At 37.2% G+C, this 25,431-nt stretch overlaps 1 protein-coding gene across 4 annotated transcripts in view; it reads right to left on the minus strand.

The window, feature by feature from the left end:
- The window catches only part of DCLK1 (doublecortin like kinase 1), a 236,203-nt gene that overhangs the window by 43,535 nt on the left and 167,237 nt on the right, over positions 1-25,431 (minus strand). For 3 of the 4 annotated variants that reach the window (XM_071448337.1, XM_071448338.1, XM_071448339.1), the window contains 5 exons: positions 24,649-24,743; positions 7,269-7,353; positions 5,801-5,909; positions 1,040-1,097; positions 217-336 (listed from right to left, as the gene is read on the minus strand). In XM_071448337.1, coding sequence (XP_071304438.1) covers positions 217-336; positions 1,040-1,097; positions 5,801-5,909; positions 7,269-7,353; positions 24,649-24,743 — 467 coding nt within the window. Of the gene's footprint in view, positions 1-216; positions 337-1,039; positions 1,098-5,800; positions 5,910-7,268; positions 7,354-14,106; positions 18,899-24,648; positions 24,744-25,431 lie in introns of those variants that run through there. The other variant, XM_071448340.1, reaches the window with a different exon arrangement.

The following is a 25,431-nucleotide window of genomic DNA, read 5'->3' on the forward strand; positions in this document are numbered from 1 at the left end:
TTACGGGAAGTTAGACAAATATTTGAAATATTTGAAAGCTGAAAAAAAAAAAATCTGACAGTGGGTTATACATCTTTCAGTAGGATGCATGACCACTTTCAGAGATCTCTTCCACTCTACATTATTCTGTGATCCCATGTTTTTTAGTAAGCCTAAGTAGGAATGGAATTTTTCAATATGGTTGATTCGATAAGCAGCTTGACTCCAAACACTCACCTTTACAAGTTCCATGACAAGGTACAACTCAGTTGGCATGTCCATCTCCTCGATCAGAAGTACAATATTGGGATGCTTGACTCGTCTTAAAATAGATACCTCATTCTGGATCATGTGTTCCTGACACACAAAAAATTTTCAATGAATATGGGTTAGTGGGGAAAAAAATTCACAGTGGAAAAAGCAGAGAGAATTGAGAGCTGTACAGATTCTCTGGGGTTTTTGAAAAAACTAACAGATGTTGCCTCCAGCAACAGGGAAGGAACACGTTTGGAAACATGAGTGTGGTAACTGAAAGAAGAGAGAGCGGAACACAGAAAAAGAAATGGAAGAAAAGATGTGCTTCTGGTGCCGAGAAAAATGAAAGCTTTTTAAATTTTCTCTGATGCAGAATCTTTAGATTTAACAACATGATTGCCTCTTCTCACAGAACCTTTTGTTACTGATTTTAAAAGCTAACAGTAACTTGGTGCAAAATTGACATCAATTTAATTAACCTATGCCTTACAGACAGTGACCAGTTTTGTTATAATTATTTGTGTTATTTTCTGCTTTCTATAACACCTGGAATTAGGAAAATTAGAAGACATAGTTACATGGATAAAAGAAAACACTGGATATTCATCACACAGGTCTAGATCAGCACATGACTGCCTTTTCTCCTGAAACTCCAAGAGTCTCCAGCGGGTAGGCAAAGACTTCAACCAAAGAGATTTTAATACTTGTCAGGAAGGACACAAATGCCAACAGCTTCTCAAAATGACCTCTCACAAAAAATTTCTTGGAAAAAAAATCTTTTGGTCTCATATTTTTTTGTACTTACTTTTCCTCTACATTTACTTTTCTTGATTATTTTCAGAGCATATTCTCTACCAGTTGATCTGAGGAAAGAGAAAAAAATTGTATGTTTAATCACATTGAATATTTTTCTCAGTTGAGTTTATATTTGTTATATCAATATAATAAGTGTAATGAAGAGTTCTAGTAGAATATTCTTTTTTTTAAAGAAACAAAGCTTAGATTTGACTAGTGTTAGGAAATTCAGCCAAAGTTATTAAATATGCATGCCTGAGAAAAAGACATAACTTTTTTGCTTTAAGATGAGAGCATTTCAAAATAAAGATGAGAGTGTTTTCAAAATAAAAAAAAATGCTTGACTTTTTCTTCCATTTTTAGTGAAAATTGTTATTACTTTGTCATTTTTATGTAAAAATACAATGCAGTGTTCACAGGTTCAAATATTTTCAAAACAAACAACTTTTGTTTTCTATCCTACAAAAAATATAGCCCACAGAAAATACTTACTTATTTTTTACTTAAAATGGAAAGCAATTTCTTTGCATATCTGCAGTCACACCTGTTATGATAAAAGGTCAGTCCTTGGAATAATTTTTATGTATTCAGTAATTATAGGATATTTAGCAGAGTGAAATATGTTGGCTTTTAGGCAGAATGTGGAAGGTTCTGGAAACAGTAAGAGAAATTAGTTCAGGATGAAAACACATTTCCTTTTAACTACTGTGTTGTTTTGAATCGTTACAGTATTTATCACTACTACATGTATGTAGTTATCTATTATCTAGAATACTAACAGAGACAAATTAGCTTGTGAACAAGTTAACAGTATCAACTTCCACTTCTTAATTAAGTTACAAAACCAAAAGACGGCCGTAAGAATGAAAACAAGAAGCTCTGCCTACAAGCCCCAGTTTCCCTATAAGATGAAATGGAAAAGGGATCATTTAAGAAAAAGATCTTACTGAAATATTTTCATTTTGTAATATGAACCTAAACAGGTTACAAATGTCTATTACATTGCCTTTAGGTGTGTTTGGTTAAAAATTAAGAAAAAAAATAACCTTTCAATACAGGGTCATTTTTTTCATTCCTCATTTCACAAATGACAGTAGTTAAACTGATACATTAAACTGATACAGAGTATGTTCAACAGAGACATTAATGTGTCTAAAAGTGTGCTCAGTCTGTCAAACAGGACATGCAAAGTGAGTAATACACTGCAGCACTGTATCTGGAAAGCAACTGGGCATTTTCATTTCCATATTAAAACATGGAGGACTCCTCTGGCAATGATGTACCACTAATTTTCAATTTAAGGAAAAATGGATAATTCAGTAAAAAGCAAAAATACCACCAAAATATTCATTCTGTTTATGTTCCCTGGGTTAGGGTTAGGTACTCCCCACACAGGGGTTTAGTGCTACAGTCCCCCAAAATGGGCTGTACTCCATGTGGGGTGCCCCTCTCCAGTGCTGCAGTGGCTACAGTCCAAGCTCAGTGAGGGGACAGGAAGAGATTTGGACATTATTTTTGGGACTAGAAGGAGAAGGTTGAACAAGAAATATTAGAAATTAAGATATCTGGGGTTCAAACTGAGACAAAATATAGCCTCTTTCAATAGTAGTCTCTTTCAAGTTGCTTGGTTGCCCTAGGAATGCTTCCTTTCTGTCATGAGAAAGGAAATTGATGGTTTTTGTTGGCCATGGGAGACTCCACGTACTCCAAGACATTGGGAAATCTGAGCTAGTGAGGAAATGTCAGCATTTGAAAGTATCTGAAAGTTAAAAATGAACACATATAAAAACACCGCAGGACAAATTGTGCGTACGATGGAGCAGATATGTAATAAGCAGATGACAACTCTGACTGCTCTTTGTTTTGGTAAAAAGACAATTAAAGCTAAGATAATGTAAATCCTTTCCCCTGAAAAGCTGCAAAACCGTGGCCTGTCAGCAGCACAGCAACTTACACACCACAAAAAATTTGCATGGCCATGTCAGAAAGTCACCATGAAACAGGCATCTCGCCTCTCACCTAAACAATAAAAAGGGACCACAAAAAGAAGGCAACATGTTGTGGCTGGACAGGAGTCTGGACCCACTGCACTACCACAGAGTTGACTTCTAGCTCATAACAGGGCTGGGTGCCATGTTCCCTGGCTCTTTAAACTGTTGCAAACTTCACGGAGATTTAGACTGCACTGGAGACAAAAATCTATCTTTGTTGTATTTTTGCATGCATTAAATGTATTTAAGAGTGTGTCCCTGCGCCTTCACAGATGCTCAAAATGGGATTTAGAAGTCCACATGTGAAAATTTTGGAGATGGTTTTTGGTTTCTATTTAGACTGTTCATTGTCAGAGGAAAACTGCTGTGAATGTATTGAAGTGCTCACAGACTGATCTCACAGCAGTGGAGAAGGAGTATTCATGTGACCAGTGAATTTGTGTAGCAAGACCCATTCCTACTTGTTTAACACCTTATGGTGCTATTCCTTTGAAGTGTAATGCACACAGGAATTATACTTCACAAGGAAATGGAAAAGTTCTCTGTCCCAAGTATCACCCCATTAATTCTGGCTCTGCAAATGATGGACATATCAGACTTTGAAGTGAGGTGGTTAGAGATGCTTAAAAAAAAGACTGAAAAGAATATTTTTGAAGGTGTTTCACAGGTACTGGTATAATTTACCCTCCGAATCTTTAATTTCTCCTTCCACACTTGTGATGGCAAGGATATACTGCTTTAGAAGTATAAACTAACAGAAACAATTCCACTTCAATTTTCAAAATCTCCCAAAGTGGTAGCTCTCTGATAGAAATGGGATCTATGGAACGGTATAGCTCAGAGACCACAAGACTATATATCTGGGAATACCTGGGTAAAAATGCTATTTGAGTACATTAGACACACCATGTTACTGGATACTGCTGGGACCTGTGGGATAGACAAGAGGACAGGAAACAGTTTTCATTCAAGTTCGCCAGGATATTGTAATCAGCATTATTTTTAGGTGTGATGGGACCTACATTTAATTTTGTTCATGTGTTTTCTCTCCATTTGGGAAATAATTGTGACATGCACACTAGTACATTTGTACTGTCTCTGAGCAGCACAAATTGCATTTTCAGCTGAATGAGTTTATTAAAACCACAAGTTCTCATTATTTTACCTTCTAATCTGCTTTTCCCAATCACTATTCACTTTACCTTTAGCTGCCTTTTTCTCTTTTCTTAGAAAGGGATTTTGGGTGAAAATGGGTGTTTTCACCCATTTCTTTAATTAGTCATGCCCCTCCATAGGGTATTTCAGTGCTTCCTCTCTCTCATATTTTTTTGCTTTGCTTCCTTTAGGTTTCCATACAGTTTAGTGCTCAGAACCTGAGGTTTGATCTGAACAGCTACTGTCCTCTGGATGACCAGCTCCACCAAGAACTCACTCTGGCAGAATACTAAAGGCCTCACCAGAACTTTGGCCAAGTCCCACAAGCACACTGTCAGCTGATACAAAATCTACTCTCACCCTTTTCCCCAACAGCTGTCTTCGTGATCTCCAAGTTGCACTTTTGGATGCAGAGGTAGACCCATATTTTTCCAAGGGGACTAGTTTAAAACCAGCCAAGCTAATTTATCATTGTCTGTCAGGAGATTTAATCTCACTCTCCAGGGTTTACATCATATTTTTACAGGCTAAAGAGCTGTTTTTTGTTTGAGCCCAAAGGTGAAATTATAGTCCTCTCTAAGAGTCTTCTCTTCAGGATATGGTAATAGTGGATAGAAAACTTAACTGATGAAATTTCATTCTCAAACCTTGACATCTCTATTGCTCTCTCTTTTGGACACTCCAGATCTGGCAGTTTTTTGTTTGTCTGCACTGCTACTAACATGAGCAATCCTACAGTTGTTTCACATATAGGTGAAATACCTTCTGTCTTTTATATCCCGTAGTCTCTTATTTTTAACAATACCACTAAAAGGCAACCACAGTTCTGCTTAGAGCATTCCTCCTTGGTTCCATATTTTTTATACTCTTAAGGTTGGGTAGAGCAGGTTCAAGCCTGAACAGATTTAGAAACAGACACATGAATATGTCAACCTGGACATTTTCAGCAACACTGAAAACTGAGGTGACTTGTGACTTCTCCAATCTGGAGTAGATGTCTAAAATCAAAGACTGTTTTCACCTCTTAACAGTAAAGGTCACTGAAGAAGTTAGATTTTGGTGTCTGCAGTGAGGCTCATAAAGTGGGAACGAGCAAATATAATGGCACAAAGCAGGCAAGCAGGAGTTAGATGTCCATTAAATTAAAAATAAATAAGAAAGAGACTACACCTCAGTGTCAGATGGCAGAGTAGTTTGATCCAAAATTACCTCTTTGTGCTGACCATTACCACTGCACCCCAAACAGAGAACTTCCTGACATCTTTACAGAGTGCTGCTGTATGTGAAATGTTCCACTGGTCTAATGTAAAAGGAGCATTGCAAGAACATACTGCAAGAAAAGATGTTATTTCAGTGCAACAAGAGAGATTTAACAGAAGGAAATGGTAACATCACGTGGAGTGTAGCAGAAAAAACCCATATAAACCCCATGAAGAAAAAAATTCATAGATTGCCCCTTGAACTCACTCATTTTTTAATTTGAGAGGACATTAGTTTTTCCATCTGGCATTGAAACATTACTTTATTACATTTCTGTATTCTACAAATAAACATACGATCTGGAGAAAGCATGACATTAATATTTAAATTATTTTTTACAGTAATAAGCATATTATCCTCCTCACCTTTCTATACACTCCTTCACAATAGCAAAATTTCCGTCTCCTATAGTTCTTCCAACTTTATATCGCTCTGCTATTGACGCTGGAACCTGGAAACCTTCCTCCAACACTTCTGAAAGAATCATTAGTACATTTTTATTGTTAGTGAAGGAAACACAGATGTTGCACATAACATGCATTTTAAGTCCTCGGTTTAGGAGCCTGGAAACCATTCAGTCAGTATCTCACTTACTGTACAGTGAAACCATGCTGCTGACATTGTACTCAACAGGTTTCATGCAGATACAATAATGAAAAATAAGACTTCTGGGGGCTCAAACATACCACCATTTGAGTGTTATATAGATGCCATTGCAATATGCCCCCAAGACATAACCAAAATTGTATTTTTTTAATTACGAAAAGGCCTCTGTGATCTGCACAAGCGCAGACCAGCCTCCAAAAAGGGCTGGAACTCCTTGACACAGCATGATTAAATATATGTACCAAAGAAGTCCAACACTCAAGCACTTATTTTATTACATCCTGTAAACTGAGACATCCATAAAACTCCTCATGTGCTAAGTGCTAGTCCTCCCCATCCCCCAATATCAAATATTTAGTTTTTAAACAAATGTTCTCAATAATACTACCTCGCATGCAACCTGGGTACCAGATGTTTAGGTAAAATTGCATTACACAGTGTCTAAGCATAGGAAAAGCTTGTAGTTTAATGTGTTTTAGTGCTCATTCCTGTACTATTATTTTTAAATGTATTTGAAATAGTGTTACAAATAACTAACATGCCTCTAAAAGCTGACTGTAAACTGCAGCTGATACAAACTACTATATAAATATTGTAATGTAAAAAAAATAGCCTCTCAGAAATGTGATTTGTGTTTACACTCTTTAAGACAGTGCATTTAACTGTGTATTACTCTGTCCTTTGTTCCAGTTGAGTATTAAAAGTGAATGCTAGGAATGCTAGGACACAAGGAGGCTGGGGTTTGTCTGAATTCACAGACAGCATGAAGAGTTATTCTCCAACAGGAGCACAGATACACACACATGTACATAGATGTGTATGTGAGCTGGCAGTTCTCAAGCAGACCTTGTCCCTTAGCCAACTTGCTCAAAGCCTTAGCAGGGAGTAGGACTATCCATTTCTGAGTAAAGGCCCAGGACTGCAGTGTGTTCTTTAGTACCATGGCAGATGAGACAAAAATACTGAAATAAGCCAGTCAGCACTGTGTTGCTTACAAAAATAAAAGCTCAAGTGTTCCACAATAAAAATATCTCTGAAGAGTGATGTCCAGATCAACTCTGATCCAGAGTGAACCTAACTGGTTTGCTAAGGCTGAGGAGCTTCCTCACAGAAAATCATCCAGCCTGCAATGCTCCCACCTTCTCTGTCAGGAAGAATGACTCACTTCCTACACAGCTGCTGTTATCACTACACTGACTGCTTTGAAATGTTAGCTCCAAATGTTACCTTCTGCAGGGCCATCATTTTCATCCATAGAGCTGCAAACTTTGGTGGATGCTAATGAGGTAGAGGAGCCACTGTGTTGGGAGCTCTGGAAATGGAGACACAAATGAAAACAGATGATTTTTAAGAAGCACGAGTACCTACAGCACGTTCCTGCTGGACACATGTCCTGGAGAGGCTTCAGTGTTCCTTATGTAAAGTATCTATTTACTTTGCTGGATGGATATGTGGATGCTTGGGAAGAGTCCAATTTCTTCCACTGAAATTACACTTTTGGTAACCTCACATTACTGGAGAGATCCTTGATCCACCAAGTGAAGCAATGTGCCTGCAAGAATACATTGATGTATGCTCCAACAGCTTCTCCCTATTCCACAAACATTTTGGCAGGGAAAACTGAGGAGCTGTATGCCCTCTGCAGGCTGGAGACTGTGCTCTTAGAGACCCTATTAACTCAGCAGGCACTAGAGGAACCTAAGTCTTTAGCTGGCTGTGTTATGTGCAGAATTCCTCAGTTTTACAAACCTCCCTCTGTTGAAATGTTCCCCAGTTTTGTTCTAAAAGGGAGAAATCATTATGGCAGTGTATGGACAAAATAAAATGTCAGGGTGAATAATGGTTGCTGTTTCATAGAAGCATTTGACTGGGGGTGGCTCACTTGAGGCAGTGACTGTTCTTGTGCTCTGTTTCAAGTTCTTGTCCTGTCTGTACAGCTAATGGGGGAGGGTGGTGTCTCTGTGGCCCCTCAAAGGAAACTTGTAGCCACCCGCCTTGGATGCCAGAAGTGTAGGAGGCAGGATCTCACCAGGAAAGCCTTCCAAAGCACCTATCAACATCTATCAGACTTTAGGAAACCTGCTTCATCCTTCAACCTACAGACTTTAGGAAAACTGCTTCATCATGCATCTAGATGGATGAAGCTACACAGACAATTGAGATGGACTGGATTTCACCCAAAACTTTTATCCTGTGGTGCATAACATTTATACCTCATCCTCAGGATTTCCTATCTTCAGAGGAAGCCAGAAGAAGCTACAAATATAATGGTGGCCCTTCAAACTTAAAGCCAAACTAAGCATTTCCTCTGGTCCTCCTATTACAACTTAAGTGAAAAATATTCAGAGGATTTGCAAAACTAAAATTTTCTTGGGTTCACATCATTCACATGCTGAAAGCGCTGGAGTATTTCATTATCTTCTTCAATTTATAAATTACATAGATTGCAGGCTGTACTTCACGTAACTAACACTATCACTTCCTTAGCAGTGTCTGCAAGGTTTTTAGATGCCCACAGTCATGGTGCCAACTCACTTTACAAATTAAATACAACTACTTTGGAATTTTTTCTTTTGTCTGACACTGCAGAACAGAGTTCATGACTGGAGCAAGAGTAACTGAAGTTGCAGCAGTTTGGATATTTGCTGAGTACCAAGCCAGGGAAAATGCAGTCAGCAGACTTAAAATCTGGCCAGTATGCTGAGCTCATTTGAACAGAATAACTTTTAATTTCTCCCAAAACAAAGGTCAGATGACTTAGACAAAGTCTGAACTTGGCCTATTTTTCACTAAACAATCCTGAGAGCTTGCACATCCCATCTACCATGAGATTCTTTGCCCTTGTTTCCTTTAATCAACCCCAGCTCCCTCTTTTCATCCAGGCAAGTATTTCTTCTGAGCTTTGACCAGAATTGAAGAATGCATTAATCAGTTTTTGGACTGTTTTTGTTGCCTCTTGACAACAGAAGTCAGCACTGAGTGATTTTATGCAGTTTGCTACGATACTGCTGCTCTTGTTTCATGGTCAGGACGTGTTTATATATGTTCCATTCCTGTACTAAACTCTGTGTGACATCCCAATAAAAACTTACCTCTGGTTCATTTTTGAACAAGTGAGCAGATGTGGATCAAGGTAACGGGGAAATGCTAGGAGTTCTCATGCCTGGAGAAGTCAGTCTCAAAGCCTATTTTTATACACATGTAATGAGAGAATTGTTTCCTTTACAGTCCTGCTTGTAAAATAAGCAGAAAAACATGTTCTCTCTACTCATTCTGCTGTGTTTGTTTGTTTTCCTAGAACAGACATCCAATTTCATACTAATTTTCCCTCTCACAGTATTTTCTGTAAGGAATTACAATTTAAACATGTTTAATATTTATTACTTCTATGATCAGGAATGAATCATTACAACATTTAAGGAGTACAATCACAAAAAGGTTAGTGCTAGAATTTCAACAGATTATTTAACAGCTACTTCTTTTTCATTTTTTGCACTTTAGTGAGATTACACTTTTAAGTAGATGTCAGGTCAAGGCTGCTGACTGCATAGCACTGCAGCTTCCTTTAGCATCCTGATGGTTTCTTTACAGTCTTGCAGTCATTGCTCTCATCTGTGAGAATGGCAGATGTGAAAATCAAGACCTAACTCAGTGGCCACATCCTCTCAGAATGGGTGCCTAGAGACATTCAAATATTTATTTGAGGACTGAATTTTTCAAGGACCTTAAACCAAGGCTTAGCTGAGAAATGCAATTGCTCAGTCCTTCCAAAACTAGATATCTTTAAAGGCTCATTTAAACAAAGCATTTTAGCAAGTGTTTCAATTTAAATACAAATAATCTTAATGGTCTACACATGAGTGAAATTAAATTGACTCCTAAATATGTCTTGGGCAAACTCCTTAAATATGTATTTAACCTAGGTTTAGTCTAATAGACTGAAAAAAAGTGGCCCACAGAAAATTTAAAATTTTAAAGGAAAAATTTACTTCATACTGATGTATTAAGTGACTCTACTTCTTTTCTTATAGGCACTGTTAAAGATGGGAAGGCTAAAATGTTATTTGTTAACAGAAGAACTGAAATAATGCATTAGTAGCATATAACATACCACTAGTTTGCAAACAAAGCATACAGCCCCTTTGGTGACATCAGCCTGCGAAGCATTGGCACGGAGGCAGAGGCAGAACTTGCCAGTGACAAGGAAGCAGTAGCTAGGAAGAATTGCTAAAAATACACACTGAGACTTATAAAACTTTAAATAATTATTGAAAAATGTATCAAAACATACTCTTCATTACCTTTGCTGAACCCCTCCTATTAAAAGAAGAGATTGAAAATAAATCAGGAACTGGACATTTGCACATATTCACCAAGTCTGCTGGCAGCGCCCCTTTTACAATTAAAGAGATGTTACTGGATAAACATGACACAAATATTTTCATCTTTATTCAGTCCTCTCCAACAACACACAGGCATTTATGTATTTATCTTTACTTTGGCTAGAAAGATATTTCATTTATTTAGACTTTAATTAGCTCGCTGTTCTCACAAGCTGAGAGCCCTGCGGGTCCAGCAATCCTTGTGGGTCTCAGCGTTCCTTCCAGTTGGCTTGCCAATCGTGAGGCAGTCTGTCGTGCGTGCTGCTGCTCTCACAGATGTGGACCCCATCAGGGATCTTGCAGATGGGGGGGGGGGGGGGGGGAACCCTAAGCAAGAGTATAATCTCTTCAACACACAGACTTTAATGTAATTAGCTGGTTTAATTTTAAGAGATGCTGAGGTGCTTGGAATGTCATCGCTTTCACACAGATTTAAAGGGGTCCAGTTGCACAGGTTGCCAGCACATGGCCAGTTTTATGGCACACCTTCATAAAAGCAACAGCATAAAAAAAATCAGGTCTTTGGTGTAAGGATTTCAGATCCTATTCAGGTTTATATAACAGATGGCCAGCACACCACACACCTCACTGATGTGAATGGAAACATTAGCACTATAGAGTTTCAGCCATGTCTCACCTGGAGATTTATTTTGCAACTGTTTGGTAAATAGCTTTATCTCAGTGGAAATTGTGCTAAATTCATGGAAAAAAAAAAAAGCAGCAAAATAAAAATTACTGTAATGTCTCCTCTCTCCTGATACTCACCTTTGTCCTAAATTAATCTTAAAATCCCATTCCAACTAAACAGCAGGAATTATTCTTGTGGACTACTAGTGTTAGCAGTTATGAAAAGAGACTTAAACAAGTATGACTAGAAAGTTTGTTAGTATAATTCAGATTCCTGAATCTCAAACCCCAAACAGTGCATTCAATTTTCTAAACCTCTCAAAACCTTTCTTAGCACATGTGGAGTCTACAATGTGTCTCAACAATAGATTCCTTTGTATTTTTCCAGTACAAAGGAAGCATCTGGATGAAATATGAGTAACAGAAAAGCACACAGGTGTAGTGCTAAGTTTGGATCCCATGAAGAGCTCTACTCTTTCAGAAACTGTCTTAATGAAGTGAGAATTAAAATTAGTAAACAAAGTGTAAATTCAGGAAGGAGGCTCAGGAGAAGGGAATTATTAATGTCTTTAAATTATGCCTCCTAAGATGATGTCCCCATTCCAAAGAACTCTACAGAATCTTAAAACAAAACAAAACAAAACAAAACAAAAAGATAAGCATGTCAGTAATATGTGTAAGATGAAGTTCAACTCAGTAAGGAAAAAATAGCTTTCAAAACCAAAACTAAGCATTGAGGCCCCATGCTCACCTCTTTTGGAGCCCATACTAGTGTTCAGTCTGTTATAAAACAACCTTTTCAAAGTAGCTGTTATGGCTTCCTGACAAGCTCAGCTCCTTTGCATAAAGATGATCATGAATAATGGTAAAATAAGGACAACCATCCAGTACAGGTATTAGCTTTTAAAGACTTTGAAGGAGACCAAAAAATTCCCATAATACTTATCAGTGTTAAGCAAGAAATAAGTAAGTCAATGAACAGCAAAATGGTACATTACCAGAGAACACAAGCAGAGGACAGCTGATTTAAAACAATAAAGTAATACATTTTGATGTAACTTTTAAGAAGAGAAACCGATTTTTTTATTATTCAACTTAGAGAGAAGTAAAGGGTTATACTGAAGTTCCCTCTCCCAACTATATCCAGTGAAAAATGTTTTTCATTTTCTTTTGTTTAACCTTACATTTTTATGCCCAGTCAGCTGAGACAGGGAAAAAGAAGCTTTCATACAGAGTTGACAAAAAAATTACTTCATGAAGAAACATGAAATCCACAATCTTCATGCTGAAAGAATGGAAACTAATGGAGTTCAATTATTGAAAGAGAAATGATGCAATTGTTTTCTTTTCCAGTTTGGACACTGCACTAAACCGGCACATCAGATTCAAATTTATTTATAAAGTGTTTCATCTGGAAAGGAACAGTAAAAAATGTATGCAAACCTGCTTACAAACTTATTCACAATTCTACATCCTGCCCTATTTTGTTAGACACTTGACTTGAGAGAGGCCCTACACAGGGAAGTGATTTTTTTTTTGTTGCTGTTCATTTATGCAATTCAGGATTTACACAGCTTGGAGAAGAGATAAGTTCAAATAACACAAGCAATTATCTGGTGTATTATCAGGGTCTTGTGTTGGTTTTCTTCTTTGAGGGATAGAGGGACAAATGGGAGAATTTGCAACGAAATGGAGCTGACAGACTGAAGTTAAATTTGCAAGCTTGAAGCACTTTGATTTATTAAGATCCTCTAACTAAGCTGCAGCATTGGATGCTTATACACTCATTTGATTTGTGTAACAAGACAATTCAGAAAGACAAATATAGTTTCCTACATGGTATTTAACAATAAATTTAAATCTAACCTCCACTAGTTCCTAACAGCTGCTTCCAAAGTTGAGCCATAATTCACTCTAGGCTCACTCACCCTTTGACATCATTCAGAAAAGACTGATGATATAAAAAGTGAAATATCAGATTTGTGGTATCGGAAGTTATTACAGTCATTTCTGCATCCTTATTGAGGTTAACATAAAAAGTTATATGTACAGTGATGCAATGTGAAGGTTTCCTTTTACCTCTTCTAAAGTTATACACAGGTAAGGTTTTCTACTCAACTACAGAATAAAAATTGAAAAGCTAGAAATCTAAAGGAGGTTCTTATTTCTTTCACCTAATTAAGGGCACAGAAAAATAACCACATCACTTTAAATTATTTAGTTGTATTTTAAAAGCTCTCCTGGTATTTTTAACTGTTTCTTGGTAGAGACAGAAACTGCAGTCATTTTGTTTCTACTCTTCCCCATTTCACTCATATTGTTTTCCTTTTCACTTGTGTACACCTTTTTTAGGCAGAACTATTTACCAGCAACCAAGGGCATTTCAAAACTAGAACTTTTATCAAGCCCACAGTTTCCTCCGGGAACATCAGCTGAAGCATCAGGCTGGCAGATGACATGTCAGAATTTGTAACATCTCTCTTCCCCCATCCCTGCCAAACAAGAAATAAAACTAGGCTATGGATATGTGGATATGCATTTTTAAGGAGTGGAAAAATGTATCACAAAATTAGGTACTTATTTTAAAACACACCAGGTATGTTCAGTACTATTAGCTTTTCACAAGCATATTTTCCTAATACTTGTCTTAGGGGAAGTGCTGCTGGGGCTCAGGCTGTTGGTAGGGAGCTGGTACCTTGCTTTGGATAGTCTACTAATTCCCCACTTCAGGCTTCAAATCTAGCCCATCATGTGCACACAAATTTACCCATAAGCAATTCCAGGCAGTTATATTTACTGTCTTCACAACACCCACTACAAACCAAATTCCTCCTTGAAGCATTTTTTCTATCTACACACTAAAGCCCTGAGTTTATAACTAAAGAAAAGACACTGAATGCATCTACTGTTTAAAGTAACCCATTAGGATGCACGAATCCCACATGCTTACACTAAGGTTAGATGGACAATGTTGATCCAAAATGAGCAAGCAACACCAACTGCAAGAATTAAAGCCTGTTAATCATGTTTCCAAAATAAATTCTCTGAACAGTATGTATTTTTAATATATATTTATTACATCACTTACAAGAATCTACATTAATGTTAAATCTAGCAAAATAACAAATTGCAACCAGGATGACATGGTCAAATATGAAACACAAGTACAATACAGTATGATGAAACAATGGCACAAAAATGAAGGTGATTTTCATCAGCTGATTATAAGAAATAAAACATTCATCGGTATTTATTTTGCAAGTTTTACATGTTTTGTTGATAAATCAACAGCTTTCTTTTTGGTTTCCTGCATTACATGAATACAAAAATGGTATCTTTTTAAAAGCAAATATCCAAGCACTTTTCATTAAAAAAAATAATTGTATGCATAACTTTGTAAAATCTTAAACTTATGTTGTAAATGTGCCAATATTTACAATATCATAGTGCAACTAAGAAAACGAAGAGGCCTTAACACAAACATTGTTAGCTCCTCTTTCACTAGAGCCCAAATTCCAAAACACTGTATTGCAGGGCAAACCACAACCTAATTACCCATGTAACACCAGACAACAAGGACACGCTGAATATAGTACAGCTTTCTTCACACTTCACTGCTGAGGGTTAATTGGAGCGGACGGGAGGACAACCACCATGCGCGATCAGGGACACAGAACCGCGCAGGAACCGCGCTCAGCCCTGCGCGACACAGCTCAGGTGTCACCTACAGACCCACTGCCTGCCTGGGGGCAGCTGCCAGCTGGAGACAGGCCAGCTGAGCCGGCCAAAATTGTCACGGCAGCAAGCACAGCTCAGAGCAGCCCCAGCTCTGCTCAGCAGACCCTGGTTTCTGGATGGAAGGGCTTTCCTGAGGGAAGCACACTCATTTCCAAAGAGGGGGACAACCACTTGCTTGCTTTGCTCTGCACGTAAAGGTATTGCTGTCTGTGCTTTGTAAAGTTACTTTTCATCACTCACAGTTACAAGCTCTTGTCACTAGCAGATAGAGCTGAAAGTGGAGATTCAATAAAAACCGATCTTGGATTTGGTTGCACACCATTAACTGGATATAAAAAAAAGCACAGACAACATTAATCTATGCATTCATCAAGTGATGAGGTAATTTAGCACCATAAAGATTTTCTGTCTGTTAATTTCTCTACATTTTTGACAGAAACAGTAAACTTGGATTGATCAGAGGTTCTTTATATTATTAATTCATTTTACATTCAGAGTGCAGTTTTTGTAATATATGCACTATATAAAGTTCACACAGCAGTGTGAATTATGAAGCTGCAGAAGAAAACACAATTATTTATCTCAATTTTTATTCCACACAATCTCAATCCAGTTGTTCTTCTAGGGGGCTTTGTAGGAACTTTATATATCCTTTCTTGTAATATACATTTATAGCCACAATATTAATACCCCAGAATTTTTATCTTTCAGCCAAATATGCCCTGTGAAAATGAATCGAAGAGAAAATTATATTACTACATATAATGTGCTGTCTCTGAATTATTTTACAAATTGGGAAGCAATTTTCACATTGCATAATGAATGCTAAAGATTTTATGATTTCAACAAAAGAACTTCTAATTTTGCATGACTTAATGTACTTCAGAACAGCATCATTGAAGAGGAAGCATAAGACTGAACATGTTAAAAGAATACCATTCCCAATATTCAAATTTCAATTTTCAGTTTAGGATTAATGTTTTGTCTGTGTGTATGTATTTGTGCGTAAGGTTCAATCCTTCCCACCTTGGAATCAATGGTGGGCTTGCCACTAACTTCTGGTTTTCAGTTTGAAATTAGCCCTTGTTCATAGATGCAATCTCTTAAAACAGTACAGAATTCCTTGGGGTAGCTGCTCAGCAAGTAATGGTTGGTGCAGCTCCACCAACTTTAACAGAGCTGTAGTGAATCCCACCAGACGAGCATCCTCCTGTTAAAACATTTTCCCCATTTATTTGTTTAAAGTCACAAATGTGACATAACAGCGCATGGGTTCCAAAGCCATTAATCTATGTACGTGTGCATGTGCGTGTAAATATAAACATACGCATTCTGTGCTTCACATGTGAACTGCTTGTTGCACAAAAGAAGAAAAGAGATTTAAAAAACAAAATGAAACAAAGTTGCAGAAAGCATTAGGGAAATAATCACAAGTATTCATAAAGCTCAAAGGGAAGCAAAGCTATCACAATCTATACAAGACTCTTTAGCTACATCATAATCACCTTGGAGTAGGCACAAATAATGCAGCATACAAAGAACTTTCAGAGGTTCAAACACTATAAAGTTGCTTAAGCTATTCTATTATTTAATGTAGTTGATGAAATCTAGGAACAAACTAAAACCTGTGCTGTTGCAAGCAGAATTACAGCATCAAGGAACACAATTTCAGTTCCACCCATAAACTGAAACCTTCTGGTCTTGTTCAAAAGAAACATTTCATTTCTGCTCATGTATAATGGGAATTACATTCCACACAAAAAAGGATCTCAAAGTCTATAAACAGTGTACCTTTTCAATCTCTAAGGGACTTTCATTCCTAAAATGAAATATTAATGATATGTCTTGCCCCTGAATAGCCCCTTAATACAAGTCATATGTTGAAATGATTAAATGTTATGAACTAGCATAATCTTTTTTAAAACAGTCTTGATGGAGAACTCACTATGATAACAATTACTGATATAAGGTCCATTTTTCTTTTCCACAGCTAAGCAAAGCTGTGGGATTCAGGTTTGCTGGCAATCTGTACTCCCTGTGCAGAACAGTCTTAATAAACTGCCTAAAGCAGCAGTAGCCTATGTGGGAGAAGGGAAAGAAAATAAAATTCCTGGAATTTATTTTCTTTAGAGGAAAAAACAATTTTTAAAATGTCAGTAAGTATTTTGCTCAATCTGGTCTAGTTGCCTGAATTTTTGGAAATTGATTCCAATGCACCTTTAAATAATACGCATTTCTCAGGATCAAGTAATAGATTTTGCAAAGACATTCCCTCATAACAACCAAAAATGCAAGTAACTTCACAGCTGTGAACTTTTTCAGTAGAACAGGGCAGCCTCTGCATTATGGTATGGGGTGAGAGATGGACTGTTCTTATGGCTGGGAACAGTTTTAGATTGAACTCTGAGGCAGGAATAGCAAAACATGCATTTCAAAAGGGAATGACCTGACTGCTTCAGCAAACCTGCCAGACCAATGACTTTCCCTCCAGGTGATACTGGAACCACATATTGGAAACAGAAAAGGTAAGTTTTGTATTCTGCTGCCCTTTTATTTCTTTTTGTAAATATCCTTTGTAAAGAAAATTATGTTGATACAGTAAAGCCGTAACATCACATGCCAACAATTTCCATTTGCTGAATTTTATATGGACAAATCAGTATAAAGGAATTATTTCACTATATTTAGAAGTTAGCATGTGGCAGCTAAACCTTTTCTTCAATTAATTAAATTTTCCTGATTTCAAAATATATTAAATTATCACTAAATAGCTCAAAAATATAAGCTCTATAGATTTTTGCTGAGAATCAGAAACACGCTGATTTCTAATTCTTAAATTATTAGTATTTGAGAAAATTAAAGGAAAGGTATAAGTCTGCAAAAGTGTGTGATCACTACACTATGGGCTTTAATACAACGTACAATGGGAAATATTGCTATTATGTAAATTAATTCTCACAATAAAGCAGCAGAAAACAAACGAAAATTAGTAGATATTTGTTAAGCAACTGGTTCTAATGCATGACCTACTTTAACACTAAAGGAGTTTTGCATATTCATGCTGTATAAAAAGAGCACCTCTAGATACTGTGAAAACAGAAAAATTAGGTCAATAGGAGGATGATTTACAGTATCACCATTTCTGTTGGCCTTCTTTTTAAAATGCACAAAATGTTGTCTTATAGGGAATAGAAAATGATGTTCCCACTCCTAACATAAGTGAATATAATCAACTACTTTCTCAGGTAAAATACATTTTTCCAAAAGATGTCATCAAATGTATGTCACATGACACTGCTAGACAGCGTATTTGCTCGGTCAGAAATCTGTCCCCATTTGCTTGCAACACATGGATGATCAGCATTAACAGCTCTTGCCAGGTAAAACATTCATAATGCCTGTGAGCACCCTTCTGTTTACAGTCATCAGATGGCAAGGCAGTGAAGAGAATTCGAACACTGCATTGAAAGAATTACTTTTGTCCTGTGACCACACAGGATTTCTTCACTTTCATTTGGATAAAAAGATTAAACTTAGGGTGTTTCAAATGTGCGTGTTGGGATCAGACAGCGTGGTGCAAGCAGTTTAATATGGCAGGTTTTTTCTTCTCTACATTTTACCTATTCGTCGGTAAAAGCAAAGTACCCATTAACTGTTCATATCAAAATGAATAAAGATAGATATGGTAAAAGCAGAACATATAATCAGTACCTTTGATGATAAAAATAGTGCTATTCATAAATGTGCCCACTATGTATTTGTGCGTTATATTCACCTTATCCAATCTTTGTGCCTTTAAGTATGCACAATGCTGTTCTAGATTTGATGGACATATTCAATGGCTCATTCATTACAAATTCTTGCATTAAAATGCAGTGATAAAGCCAAAAAATACCCCCACACACTAGAATTAATTTGGCCCCATGTTGTTAATATTAAATATGCAAAACTCTTTTGTGCGATTCACTATTACTGTAAATTAGCAGCTATTTTCTTTAAAAATGTTAAACCTTCATCAAATCACAAACCATAAACATTGTTCCATTTTCTCTTTTACACTGAGTCTCCTACTGAATCCATATCATCCGAAGAGAGTGGGCGATACAGGTCCTGTAAGATGAAGTGCAGTATAGATTTGTTTATTCTGTTTGATTTGTTGCACTGCAACTGTCTTATATTCTTTTTGTTACTGTAGACCAGAAGACATTGTTTAACACAAAATACACATGTTCTATATGCTCATATTGTTGTCTTAATGTCATATTATTATTTTTTAATCAAAAAGATAGATGGTTAGTAAATAAAGCTGAAGTTTCAATGTACAGCATATTCTCAGAGGCAATTATTTTTTTCTTTGAGTCTTTCCTATTAAACACAATTCAAACAGTATTTGTCTGTTCTGGAGAATCTCTTAATGGTTTGGAAACCTGGAAACATTCATTTAATCTCAAAGGGAATGTATTGCCCTTTTGGCCATTTTGCAGGGGCAGAGTAAGTGCTTACCATACATAAGGTAATAAAAACTTGCCACCCACTGGTGATATAGCATGGATCCAGCAACATTTGACCCCTGAGCTGCTGACACTGAATTCTGCTGTTGCCTATGTCATACTGACAGTGGTGTTCCTTTCCCACAGCTCCTCTGTGCCTGTGTGTGTGTGTGTGTATAAAAAGACAGCATGTTTTACACTTTGTCCCCCCATCACCGTCTCCTTCTGTCGGTAGCCAAGCAACCAGCTCATGACAGCAGAGGGAGAGTCTGAGTGGATCTGTACACTTCATTCTTTCAAAACACTCTGATCCTCTGACAGATCAGACAATCCTCAAGTGCCAGAGGTGCTATGGGATGATACATGGCCCTCTCCCACCTACACAGCACAACAACCCTCGTCAAGACACACAATCGCACGGAATGAAAGCTCTAAAAAGAGAAGTGGTAGAGGACAGGGCACTGTCTTTTTAAGGTGATTTAAGCATAACTGATGGTTCAGAGGGGGTTCTGATTGGGCAGGTGCCCAGCATATCTCGTAGCCATTCTCTGATATCTTAAAGGTGTTTTGGGGGATTCTTTCCATATAGAACATATGAACAAATTGCAACAAAAAATCCCTGTAAGACAAAGTACAAGAAAAACATGAGAATGGGAAAGCTGATGGAGCCAGCTTTTGGGTTGACCTTGAATGGATTAGGTTTGCTTTTTTTTAATTATAGTAAGATAACCGAGAGAACAAATGAACAAATCTGAAAGCTGTACTACCAAAAAGGACCAGCTAAATTGAATGCTTCACAAATTTCAAACTGTGATCTCAATAAACAATGCAAATTCATATTTTACTTGTAGGCATGATATAAAATGGATTTAAGTACCTTAAAGGGGGGTTGATAACCTAGAATGCTTATTCTGTGTGTATTCTGCCAATGGGCATCTATACACACACAGTAGGAGACATTAGACTGGCAGAGTGAAAACAGACCTTAGATGCATTTCTATTATGTTGCAAACAATCTGAACAAGAGAACAATTTTAAATAGACATCTTATTCTGAATACTAACTAGCTAGTTAATTATTAAAATGTCTTTTGGGAATATACAGTTTGGGAATTTCTAATACATACTACAGGAAAAAAGAATCTTTGGATTTGCTAGAGAGGGTAACACCCCAAAATTTTGAATAGTATCTCCCAGGTGACTGCTCTTGCTTCTGAATATTAAAAAAAAATTTAAATTATGCATTTGGAACTAACAAATAAGGTATTTCTGAATTTTAATATTTAGAGAATATTTTTGCACTTCTTTTCATAACTCTATGATTGCTTTAAAGCAAAATCATTCACCAGATTTCAGTGTCATTTTCTCTGCTATTTTACCTGTTTTTAAATACTTGAAAGTCTTAAAAAGTTTCCCTTTCTGAAAGAATTTTTCTTACCTATAATTAGCCAGAGAGCTGTGTGTCTTGAAATTATGAGAAGAATCTATTTCTTATTTTGCATAGATTATAAGAAGACAAAAATTGCTGAATGAATCAGACTTCTTGGCTACATACAACTCAAAAATCCTTATATAGATAGAATTGAGCCTCTCTAACCAGTGAAGAGGTACCTTAAAACTAACTCTTTTTTATTCTGTAGGTTGTAACATCTAAGAACACAGAAAAAATACTTAAGTTATTTTCTAAATGCCATGTACCTTTTCTGAGTCTGCATAGTTAACTGCACTCTGTTGAAGTAGTAACTATATTTGTGGATAACACAGTAACTCTACTTCAATCTGCTATTTCAAACCTGAATTTCAAATGTATTAATCCTCTGGGAAAAAAACTCCAAAAATTAATTATGTTCATAGCAATTTAAAAACTAGAATCTTAATTTCCTATTTAAGAATAAAGCAATAATTAAACTGCAAGAAAGAGTAACTATAGCACACAGCCCGCTAGTTAAAATATTCAGAAGCTGAAAATTGGTTGACAGTTAGCTAAGATAGCTGATAAATTGTTCCTAGCTCACTTTCAACTTCGTGAATTACACCCATGAAATTAATCTTTCAAATCTTACTTTCTTCAAATATAGACTGAGTTTCGCAGAAGATTATAAAAATATAACTTTCACTGACTTCTGAATTTCTGGAAACAACTCAGCCAACATACATATGCAAATGAAAAGGATACATTTTATCTTTTTTGTATTCTGGCTTTTAAGGGTACAAAATTTTACCTATAGGATTACAAGAGTACTGTTTTCCTGAGTATGTACCACAAGACAGTAAGCATGTAACAGCATGTAAGGCCACATTTTTGGCCTTATTCACATCAATCAAAAGCCTTCCTTCAAAGGCCAGAATTCATTTTTTAAAAACATGAGTGATGAAATGTCAGTAAGTAAAATGATTAATACCTATATTAAGCAGCCTAATGCACTCCACAGGTCTTTACTATTCCCAGGAAGAAATCCCCACCTTTGTGGAAGTATCTTGCTTTGGTGCCTCTGGATTCAAAAGCCTGACCTCCTTTCAGCTGCTCTTCCAGGAAAAACACTGGCAGCCTGCCTAGAACCCCTGGGCATCGTGATGTCCCAAGCCTACAACGCCCTCACAGCCTTGGATGGGGATGCTGAAGAGCTGATTGATTAGTTTAGGCAAGGTGAAGCAGGCTAGGCTAGAGGAAATGTTCCTATCACCTTCCAGAGCCAGTACCTACCCCTGGCACCCCATGTACCTGATGGCATGAGAGAACAGAACTCCTGTAACTCTAACTGCACAGGGAGAGGCACAAAACACCACAAATTTCAGAGCTGAGCTGGTGTCCCCAGGACCCAGCATCTTATTTCAGTTCTAAAGCAGTAGCTCCCTCAAACTGCAGGTAAAGAGAGAAAGACAGAGCAGTCAGAAAACCAGCCACCACCTTCAACTCCAGATCACAGCTACAGCAGCCAACACTCTTCCTCCAGGGCAGGAAGATGTCACCTCTCAACACAGGGGACAAGATGGGAACTTTAATCCATCTCTTCTCCCTTGTATGTCTATCACAAGATACCAGCACTTCAGCAATCTCCTAGGGAATAAACCTCACCCTGCTACTGGCTTGTCAGCACTGTAGCTGAAGCCACTGAAGACAGAACAAAATGCTTTGGGTTTAAAATTGGTTCATGACAACATGGTACATAAAATAACCTCTCTAGGTGAAATTTAAATAAAAAGACACAAAAATCTGTACTAAGACTAAACAGAACACCATTTATATTGCTAACAAGGAAATTATGATTTTCAAGCACTGCTTAATGCCTTATTTATTCATTGGAATGCACATTATAACTTTTAATGACACAATCATATGTTTTTACACTGAACTTCTTACTCATTCACTTCACAAGCTAAACATGAAAGGAGATGAAATAAATTCTCAGACTGAGTGTTAAGTTTCCATCCCTGAACTTTGAGTTGATTTTGTAATCTAAATAATGTTATTGCAATGCATTTTACATGATTGCAATCTATCTTTACATGAATATATTCCATGTTTCATCAGGTAAAAAAAATAAATCTGTCTAAAATAAAGCCAGACAAGCATGAAAGGTCCACTACCGAGGTCATGAGGACTGAATACGAATATTGGAGAAGAGAATTCATCTCACTAACAATCTTAGTCTTATCTCTCCTGTAGTACACTTCAATATTTATTTTCTCTACAGTTAGCAGTCTGATTTTGTTACTGCTACACAGCACTTTGCATCCATAATACTGCCACTCGGTGATCCTATTACACTTACACATAAAAAGAAGCCCATCTGCTCTCCTCTTCACATTTCAAAGTCAGAAATCTTGTGCCTAGAAACCTCTTGTGTCTAATGGTGCTGATCACATGGCTCCCACTCACCCATCCACAAACGTTAGCAGAAAAACATTTCTTCACTGTGGAGAGCAAAGCTTCAGTGGTGAGAAGAAAGTTTAGGAAAGTTACCAATGAAAAGAGACAGCCTTACAGCAAATGCAAATCCAATGTAAACTGGTATCATCCATCTAAACAGACGCCCTCACATCACCAATGTATAATTCATTTGGAAGACTCTTTGTTCCCTCTCCAGTGACTTATTAATGATTCATTAATAAGCCTTGAGAGCGAGAACAAACAGGTGGGGAAGACATTGCATTCAAGAAGATTTTAGCACCAGCTTACCCACTGGAAGTTACATCTTTCCTCTCTGTGTACCAGATGATGAAAACCATGACAATACCCTGAGGCTCTGAGCTGCTGCTCACTGGCTGTCCCTACACTGCAAGATCACAGTCAGCCCCCGTGTCTGTAAACAAGTCATGGCAGAAACCCATAGCTGTATCCCAGATGGAGGGAAGACTTGGACATGCACCATTCCTCATCTCCCTGGCATACATCAGATATGAAGAAGGGTCTGCAGGCTAGAAGGGAGTTGTGTCATGCTACAGCTATTCCTGATCTGGGTATCTGGGGAATCAGGTCTACACCAGCTCCTGAAGTCAAGCACTGCCAATTTTGTACATAATCCCATTATTCTGAGAGACATAACTTGTATCTTTGTTTAAAAACTGAAAAGGCAGAAAAAGCATGTGTTCAAACTCTATTTATAAACAAGTCTGAGATACAGATTACTGCCTCAGGGATGCTTTCATTGAGAACTGACCACAGTTTAGAAAATACATAGACATCAGTCTTATTTCTTTTAAACAGATAAAATTAATTCTATCGGCGTGTGGAGCTTTTGGGTTGAATGAGTAATATTTTATCAGAAGGTTACAGCAGTAACATGGGCATTAGCTTAGTTCTGGATGCTTAGGAATACAGTAGATTCCTCAGTCCAGGATAACTAGGGGGAACCTACAGCTACTATCAACTCTCATCCAGGAAAGTGATGGACATGTGCCTTGGTGCTGATAGTATCTTCACTGCACAAGGCTGTGATATCACAGCTAAATTCCACAGTGCATTCTTTCACCTTGCTTCAAAATCAAAGCAGTCTGTAGATTGTGCAAGTGACAATGCTCACAGCAAGTCAGGAACAAAAGAGATTTCTTTGACATTTTCTTTCACTTGTGAAATATTTAGAAAAAGAAAGTAAAGCAAACAAACAAAAAGTTTTGTGAAAAAGGAGAAAAAAACCCTGTTTCTTCCCCCTAAGTATAAACCAGTTCTCAGCATACTCAGCATTTTGACAGACACAGAACAGTTGTATTCCACTTCAGGGTGTTTTACAAACACAAGGATTGTAGCCAGGCTCTTCCACCCTATAGCTCTACACACATACAAGGGATCAGAAGGGAGAAGGCTATTGGATAATGGCTATGCTGGATTCTCCCCAGCCATGCTCAGAAATCAGTTTCCTTATTTCCTTACCCTCTGTTTCCGTAGGCTTCCTGGGCTGGTGGGAGATGGGCTTGGAGACTTCCCAGAGCGGGGAGTAGAAAGTTGGCTACCAGGGGTTCCATTCACTAAAAGGACAAGAAATTGAAATAAATGAATACAAGGCATTATTAAAGGAAAAAAATATTTAAATCAACATTTTTCTTCAGTCTCTATGGAACAGATTAATTTGCTTTTGCTTAATGCTTGAAACATTAAATAAGGTAATTCACAAAATAATTATTTCCTTAGATTTTTGGCTCATGAAGGAATTTTTTTATACAGGGTGAAAGCAAATAATGAAAAAACCTGAAAAGACTTCAGTCAATGGCAGAGAATATGATCATGTTTTCTTAAACTGTATTGTTCCTGTACTTTACTGAAAGTAAAATACTTCCATTACTGAAAGTAAGGGAAACAAGATGCCTCTTTAACCTTAAAAGACAAAGTATATAAACCTTTTCATTCCATTTAACTATGGCTTGAAGTGTTGCCCACTAAAAATAAAACACCGTATTGCTTGCAAGAACAAATCAGCTGCCTGCTTTTCACTTTTTGAGTGAGGACTCAACCATTTGAAGAGATTTTTGCAATACTATCTGACCCAAACACCACCTCAGACTTAACCCAGAAGGGCTTTCTGGAGGCAAATGACTTGGATATAACTCCTCCGGTCTGACTTAGAGAAAGCATCACTCTCTCAAATAAGCAAGTTTCTTCACATATGCCAGTGCCTATCTTTATAGAAGCATCTTCTCATGCACATGACATTATCCA

Source organism: Agelaius tricolor, unplaced genomic scaffold, assembly GCF_023055355.1.
Source record: "Agelaius tricolor isolate 1412-34295 unplaced genomic scaffold, bAgeTri1.0.p SCAF_26, whole genome shotgun sequence".
In the NCBI taxonomy this organism is placed as follows: domain Eukaryota; kingdom Metazoa; phylum Chordata; class Aves; order Passeriformes; family Icteridae; genus Agelaius; species Agelaius tricolor.